General features: G+C 37.2%; 1 protein-coding gene across 20 annotated transcripts in view; it reads left to right on the forward strand.

The window, feature by feature from the left end:
* LOC131144939 (probable hexosyltransferase MUCI70) overlaps positions 1-7,906 on the forward strand; it is a 33,066-nt gene extending 25,160 nt beyond the window's left edge. For 5 of the 20 annotated variants that reach the window (XM_058093926.1, XM_058093910.1, XM_058093927.1 and 2 more), the window contains 6 exons: positions 2,569-2,924; positions 5,076-5,287; positions 5,389-5,645; positions 5,763-5,941; positions 6,782-6,896; positions 7,316-7,906. In XM_058093926.1, the coding sequence (XP_057949909.1) occupies positions 2,569-2,924; positions 5,076-5,287; positions 5,389-5,645; positions 5,763-5,941; positions 6,782-6,853 (1,076 nt within the window). In that variant the 3' untranslated portion in view covers positions 6,854-6,896; positions 7,316-7,906. Of the gene's footprint in view, positions 1-2,568; positions 2,925-5,075; positions 5,288-5,388; positions 5,646-5,762; positions 5,942-6,781; positions 6,897-7,287 lie in introns of all 20 variants that reach the window. The other 15 variants (XM_058093921.1, XM_058093914.1, XM_058093920.1 and 12 more) reach the window with 12 other exon arrangements.
* The last annotated feature ends 602 nt before the right edge of the window (positions 7,907-8,508 follow it).

Consider the following 8,508-nt stretch of genomic DNA (forward strand, 5'->3'; position numbering starts at 1 on the left):
CATCGACTTCAACATGGTAAATGGAGGGAATGTATTTTTCTTTCATGACATTTTATGTGCTGAATCTAGCTTAGATTTTCATTCCCTTCCATCTATAGGCTTGCTTGCCATAAAAAGTGCCTCATATGCCACTACCAAACAACAACAACAACAAGAAGCCTTAAGTCCCACTAGGTGGGGTCGACTATATGAATCCTTTTTCTCCAATTCACCCGATCCAGAGCATTTTCCTCTATTAGATTAATGGCTATTAAATCCTTCCTCACTATCTCATTCCAAGTAATTTTAGGCTTACCCCTATCTTTTTTCATAATAGAAACCATAACTAACTCATTCCTCCTCATAGGTGCTCTACTAGACCCGCGTTTTAAATACCCAAACCATCTAATTCGCCCCTCCCTTATTTTTTTTCAACCGGTGCTATTCCTAAATTTTTGCATATATGTTCATTTCTTACTTTATCTTTTAATGTTAAATCACTCATCCATCTTAGCATACGCACCTCAGTAACTTTCATTCCTTGTATATGTTGTTTCTTAGTTGCCCAACATTTTGAACCATAAAGCATAGTTGACATTATAGCCATCTTATAAAACTTTCATTTTAATTTTAAGGGTATTGTATGATCACACAACACGCATGACGCACTGTTTCATTTTGCCCAACCTGTCTTAATTCTATGTGCTACATCTTCGATTTCTCCTTCATTTTGCATAATAGATCCAAGATATCTAAATCTATCAGTGCTATTAATCTCTTGATTATCCAGTTTAATCTTCTCTATGTTGCTACTCCTTACATTATTGAAATTACATTTCATACATTCCCTTTTATTCCTACTTATCCTAAATGCATTTGACTCTAATGTTGCTCTCCAAAGTTATAGTTTAGATTCCACCCCACTCCTACTCATCAACACGATATCATCTGCAAACAGCACACACCAAGGGATCTGATCTTGGATATTCTTAGTGATTTCATCAATTACTAAAGTAAAAAGATAAGGACTCAAAGTAGAACCTTGATGGACACCTATTAAGATTGGGAACTCTCTAGACTTTCCTCCTACAGTCTTGACGCTAGTTACTACTCTATCATACATATCCTTAATGACCACCATATATCTACTGCAAACTCCCTTCTTTTCTAATACCCACCAAAGCACTTTCCTAAGTACTCTATCATAAGCTTTCTCTAGATCAATAAAAACCATATGCAAGTCTTTCTTCTTTTCCTTAAACTTTTCCGTTAAACTTCTTAAAAGATAAATAGCTTCTATTGTTGATCTCCTAGAAATAAAACCAAATTGATTTTTTGAAATCTTCTTTTCTAATCTTATTCTATGTTCAATTACCCTTTCTCAAAGTATCTCCACCACCTTTCTCTTATGTTCTCTTCTCTAATTAAGACATTATCATTCTTGTCCTTTAGACATTTTACAAAGCCTAAATCTTTGCATTTTCTTTCTCTAGCTCTAGCAAGTCTGTAAATGTCTTTTTCTCCTTCTTGTGTATCTAGCATAAGCTCTATGTTTAGCTTCATCGATAGTCTTTTTTGCATTTTTTCTTGCTTCATATGCCACTACCTAGAAAACACTAATAATGGGACCTTTTGGAATGTTCCCTTAATCAGGTTTGTTTTAGATTGGGAGATTGATGCGCTTATAAATTTCTACAACAGCCTTTATAATGTTCAGAGCTGCTGGGCCTCTTCCAATATGCCTGTTTGGACCTTGAGCAAGGAGGGTATTTTCACTGTCAGGTCTTATTATAATCACCTTAGTGCGGAACAATTTTTACTTGGAATCTTGTTTGGATAATAACAGCCCCTCTAAAAGTTGCATTTTTCACATGGGAGGTTGCAATGCAATGGGTAAGATCCTCACATTTGATAATCTCCAAAGAAAGGGCTTGACAACCGTGAATAGGTGTTACATGTGCCTTGAAGAAGAGAAACTGGTGTACCACATGCTTCTCCACTGCTCTTGGACTAGGAATCTCTGGAGCTTAGCCATTTCCATGGTCAAGCAAAAATGGGTCATGGCAACTTTAGTTGAGGATGAGATTTGGGCTTGGAGAGGATCTGCTCCAACAAGCCCAAAGGGAAGGGCCTTTCCCCTTTCCCTCTTGCTATATTTTGGGTTGTTTGAATAGAAAGGAATAGGAGGGTTTTTGAGGGGAAGGTTTCTTCCATGCAGACCGTCTTGGATGGCTGGATGTCTATGATCTCTTGTGGGCACAATGGGATGCCTGAGAGGGACTTGTCTGTAATTCTTGATTTCCTTGATGTCCTCCCTTGATCAGTGTTATTTTTGTTATATGCTGGTCTCTCTATACTGTTCGGCATCCTCTTGTTGCTCTGTTTTCTCTAATAAAATTTTCTTTTCTTTGATGATAAAGAAAAAAAAGCTCCGCCAACTCACCCATTTTATGTTTTGGATATAGTTTTCATGCATTGTTTATCATTAGTTACAGTGAGTTCATATTAGCTCTATGAATTTGTCATGCACATATTTTTTTAATACACCAGTTTAACAATGTGCTTTAACCCATATTTTCAATCTTACAGATTATCCTTGTGAGGTTGGGCTTTTGGATTCAGTTGATGATCTTGATGAGCCCAAAGATTTCATGAATGTCACACAGTTCTCGCTTAGTTACCATGACAGAGAGGAGAAAATTTTTTGGAATGAAGCATTTAAACCTAGATTTGGAGGGCATCAGACTCTTGAAGAGAGAGAAAATTCCTTCTATGCAAGAGATCAAACACTCCATTGTGGTTTTGTCAAAGGAACAAAAGGCTTTCCAAGCAGCGGATTTGATCTGGATGAGAAGGACAAGGCTTACATGACTACTTGCACTGTTGTGGTATCTTCTTGTATATTTGGGAGTTCTGACTTTCTAAGGAGGCCAACAAGTAAACTGGTATATGATTTATCTTGCCAAGTCTAGGTGCATGTCGTGATTACGATACCCAACTTTTGCTTAAAAAAATGAAATTGCAAGGGCAGGATGCTTGTTTTGCTAATTGCTAATCCATTCCATAATGCTATTTTATTCAAATTACAATGCCAATTTTTATATTTACGTGTAGCAATCTATTCTTTCTTATTTATTAGATAGAAAAAAAGAAATATATTATAGGGGATGGACTCCTCTTGACATTGCTCTGTTTATTTGTTATGAAATCAAACACTAAGATTGTGCACACACACAACAATATGGAAAGAGAAATCAAAGAGAAGAAGAACACAACAAATTTACGTGGTTTGATAGTGTGCCTTAGTCTATGGAGTTCTTGGATTTTCATTATATCATCAAAGGAAAATTGCGTTAGTGTTTTAACCCTCGGTACAAATATGTATATATAGCCCCTATGTAAAAATCCCAAAATGCCCTCATATGACAACATAGTTACTCTATGCCTTGACTTAAATGCACTACACGGTACTGCAGGGGACAGATCCTCCCCACCCCAACGCGCCCCTGCTGGGCTTGTTTTAAGTAGATGGGGAGGTTTTGTGTGTGGTGGGCTCAGGGGGGGTGGGGTGGGGCTTGTGGGCCCTTTCGTTCTTTGCATGAGACCTCCCATTTGTAATAGACTTCAAGTGGATAACCCTTTTGAATATGAGCCATAACTTAACAATAGCCACCTTGGTGAGTATTTTCACCCTCTTGGAGCTTTCAGACCTATACCTTTACCTAGGGCTGCACATCATGGATTCAACAACTAGTAAGATGGAGCATGTTCATGCAATGGAAGAATTTCTCCTTAGTAACAACCTTCATCAACATATCAACTACATTTTCTTGTGTAGCCACCTTAATCAACTGAATCTCATTCGTACCAATCAACTCTCATATCTTGTGATAACTGACTGCAATGTGCTTTGTCTTGGCATGATAGATTTGATACATTGCTAAGTGAATGGCATTTTGACCGTCACAAGGCAAATAAATAGTTTGATGCTATATGCTAAGTTAGTTACCAATCCCTTCAACCACATAGTCTCCTTTGCAGCCTCTATCACTGTTTGTCCTTTGGTTCAGGGGTAGATAGTGCTGCAATTGATTGTAACATGGATTTCCGATGAATAGGTCTGCCTGACGTAGTATATACATAACCTGTGGTGGACTTCTTGTCACCCAAATATCCTGCATGATTTGCATCAACGAATCCTTGTACTAAGGCTGAATCTGTCTTGGACCAAACTCAACGCCAAAATCTGCAGTGCCTTTCAAGTACCTGAGAACCCACTTTAAAGTTCTCCGGAAGATTACCTTCCCACTTGAAGTATACCTCAAGTGGGTAACCCTTTTGAATATGAGTCATAACTCAACAGGAATGACATTATGAAGATTGATATATGTTAGATTACCACTTTGTCTAAAAGCTTTAAGTTGTTAGGTGGTGGGCCAATAATTTATATCAAGCTTTAACACTCCCCCGTATGTGTGGCCCAACAACACGTGGAGAGAGAAACACAGATGAGTAACACCCACGATAGGGAAAACAACAATTGTTTTGGACACCATACAATGAATGATGGCAACAAGAATAGGACCTAGGACCTCTTGGTAACCAGTTCTTCATGTTAAATTACCACTTTACCTAAAAGCTTAAGTTGTTAGATTGTGGGGAAACAATGTATATCTAGATTTAACCATATATGAAGTATTTATATGGTACTGATATATAATTTGATCAGTGCTCAAATCCTTTCTTGTATATCTCTTGTTGTATGCTAGACAAATTTTGCAAAGCTTTATTTGCATACTGCTAGTGATACAAAGTTCTGATCTTTGAATATAACTAAATAGTTATGAGTTATTTCATATGATAAGCATGCCTTTATATTCTAGAATCTTCAAATTTTGAGATGAGCACTTTGTAACAAACAGTGCATTTTGCCTGTCTTACATTCTATATTATAAAAATGTATTAATAATATGTTGCCATCTGATTGCTTTGATTTTTTTTTTTTTAAGGGTGCATTCACTGTCTGGATGTCTTAGGATGATATGCATGGTTTTTGGTCCTTCCAATATTTTTTTTGTATTTCTTGTTTGTTGCAGATCAGTGAGTATTCAAAGAAAAATGTTTGTTTTGTTATGTTTATGGATGATGACACACTGGCAAAATTGTCATCAGAGGGAAATATTCCTGATGATAGAGGATATATTGGTTTATGGAGAATTATAATTGTGAGGAACTTACCATATGAGGACATGCGGAGGAGTGGAAAGGTGCCAAAGTTCTTATCACATCGCCTTTTCCCCTCTTCTAGGTATGTCTCTGGCTATCTTCTTTATAGGCCTAGCCTGTTGGTTTTCAACTTGTCTGACATTGTTACTTAGAAGTTTCTGCCTCTTAAATGTTTGTTTTCAGGTATTCCATATGGATTGATAGCAAAATGCGCCTCCAGACTGATCCATTCCTCATTATAGAATATTTCTTGTGGAGGACAAGATCAGAGTATGCCATATCAAACCATTATGATCGCCACTGTGTCTGGGAGGAGGTAGTCCAAAATAAGCGTTTAAATAAGTACAACCACACAGCCATCGATGAACAGTTTATTTTTTACCAGTCTGATGGTCTCACCAAGTTTGACCCTTCAGACCCAAATACTCTTCTTCCAAGTTGTGCGTGTCATTAGTGTCTTTTCCTCTTTTTATTTCAGAGATTGCCTTTCCCCCCTCCAGTGACGTGTGCCCCCTTTGAATGCCCTTTTCTGATTCTATTTGTCATGTGCTTTGCAGATGTGCCTGAAGGTTCTTTTATTGTTCGGGCGCATACACCTATGTCAAATTTATTTTCGTGTCTTTGGTTCAATGAAGTTGACCGTTTTACCTCACGTGATCAACTAAGCTTCGCATACACTTACATGAAATTGAGAAGAATGAATCCCAATAGACCATTTTTTCTGAATATGTTCAAGGTAAGGTATTTATTCAAATAAATCTACAAATAGTTTCATTGATTCGTAATTATATTTTCTGTACCAGTTGTCGTTATGTGTGATTGGTAACTCTTACATGGTGCATAGATATTTTTTAGCTTTAGTTTTGTTGTTTTTCTATTTCTCCAGACCTTATGTCATTTGATTTCTCAGTTCTTTCTTCTGTTATGATTGAACTGTCTCATGTAAAAAACGAAAACTTTAAACTAGGATTTTGTTCATAACACTGATGCCACCTTAAACTAGGACATCCAGCTGCTATTAGAACTTCCACCAGTGCAATGATTTTTGTTTTTGTTTTTTTTGAGCTGAAAGCCTTTGATAACCTGAAGCCTTGTACTAACTTTTAACTGTCATTTTGTGTTCTCCTATTGGGGAATACCTGCTTTTTAGAACCCTTTTGACAATGATCCTTGTGAAATTCATGGTGAGACTTACTGTCTTTCTTCGTTGAAGTTTGCTTTTGTAAATCCCTCTGAAAATGCTGTGTCCATCTTGGGATTGAGTTCATCATCAGTTGCAAGATGGCACAACAGACTGCATCTTAGCTTATATACTGGCATGGTAGTCTGGCACTAGAAATAAACAAAATAAATCTAAAAAGAATACTATGCTCCTGTTTCAGCATTTTTGTTTCCTTTTCCTGTGCTGCAATTGGGCGTGTATGCTTTGTGCATATACCTATGCAGTCTCTTTGCATTTATTGAGGTCGCTGCATTGGATGCCATCCACTTCAAACTGTATGTCCTCGCTCCAAAGGACAAAATAAACAAAAATTCTTTGATGAACAGTTTTAACTTTATTGTTTCTTCTTTGCAGGATTGTGAGCGTAGAGCACTTGCGAAACTATTTCATCATCGAACAATGCTGTCTCCTCCAACTGCTTCTTGATCAATTATACTTCACTTCGCACACTAAATCCTGGTAAAGTCAGGTGTGTTAGTTTCTATGATGATATTTTTTTTGTCTTCTATGCATTTTATAGCCACTCCATCTTAAAAATACACTGCCTTCAAATGCTAGTTAAATATGATATGATTCCATCTTCATGTGGTGTTTGATGCCCTTCTTCATTTATATAGATATAAGGGTGTGCTTATTTCAGTTTGTAAGATTTATGGGATTGGGATAGACTAACTACTGATGCTCCTGGACTACTACAGCAGCAACCAAAAAAAAAAAAAAAAAAAAAAACAAGCCTTATGTCCCACTACTTGGGTTCGGCTACATGAATCCTTGCATACACATCATGCATCGCTGAATAACTCCCTTCAAATTTGACTAGGTGGTTTGAGTTAGTGAATTTTATTTGGAGTTTTGCACAGGTCCCTAACTATGGTCTCTGGTGACTAGCTTAGGCACTCCCTTCAAATGTGACTAGGTGGTTGAGTTAGTGAATTTTATTTGGAGTTTTTTACAAGGCCCTCACTATGGTCTCTGGCGACTACCTTAGGCTGCATCCCCCACAACTGAGCTGAGGAAACTAACGGTGATTATCACCCCGACTGCTGATATTGCTTGGTGGATAATCTTAAAGTGGGGGCCCTTTCGATTGGAAGGTTTGGGTTTACAACATTTTCATTTGTATACTCTGTAATTTCTTTGCAGGTTTGGCTGTCCGTGCATTGCTTTGTGCCCTGTACCCAGTTAAGGGAGCTCGTTATTTTGAGCCGTCGCACAGAGCATGGCGCATGCATGTGATCACTCCTGTTTGTTGTGTATTAGCCATGCGTTGTTGTTATTATTATTATTACATTTTTCATTGTAATTATATGAAACAATTCAATTCTTTGTCACTTACTGTTGCCATTAGGCATTTCATCACTATTTAGGAATGATCCATTTTGGGAGTTTTGAGGCGGGCATGACGTGCAGCCTTAGCTCTGCAAATTAATGTAGATATCATTCGGTGTAGAAGTATGGATTACAATTTTTGAAAGCTCACCAGCATGCTGTTGTTGAAAATCTACTATGCTTGGCTCAATCGGTTGCTGATATTCTTGAGAGCGTTGCCATGTGGCTTGGGGACATTGTCACCAGGTCGCTAATTGGTATATCTATATGGTGTGCAATTGGCCAGGGAACATTACAGCATAATGTATTCTTCATTTCATTCCCGATGATTTAACTCAGATGAGCAAACGATTATACCCCTTAAAAAATGACGTCTTTTTTAATCTTTCATGTACTTGAAAATGGGCTATTTTATTAGTGACATTTTTTATATTTAGTCATTCTCATTGCTGCTCAGGAGTGGCCTAACCGCTGCTTTTTGTTAAAACCATGGTTTATTTTGTAATAATTTTAAAAAAAAAAAGGGGCAGCCGGGTGCACAAAAAAATTGACCTTTGATGGTGATAAATGTTGCCACTAGAAGTATGTTTTTATTAATTCTTACTCCATTATCAGAGTTTGAATTTCAAGTTTGGGATTTAGACTAGTGCTGTATGAAATTGTATTGAGTTTCATCTACATCTTCAAATTTTAAAGGCAAAATATAGTGTAAGATTGTACCAAGTTCTATTCCAATGCACAGAAATATAAAT

Source organism: Malania oleifera, chromosome 12, assembly GCF_029873635.1.
Source record: "Malania oleifera isolate guangnan ecotype guangnan chromosome 12, ASM2987363v1, whole genome shotgun sequence".
NCBI lineage: Eukaryota > Viridiplantae > Streptophyta > Magnoliopsida > Santalales > Ximeniaceae > Malania > Malania oleifera.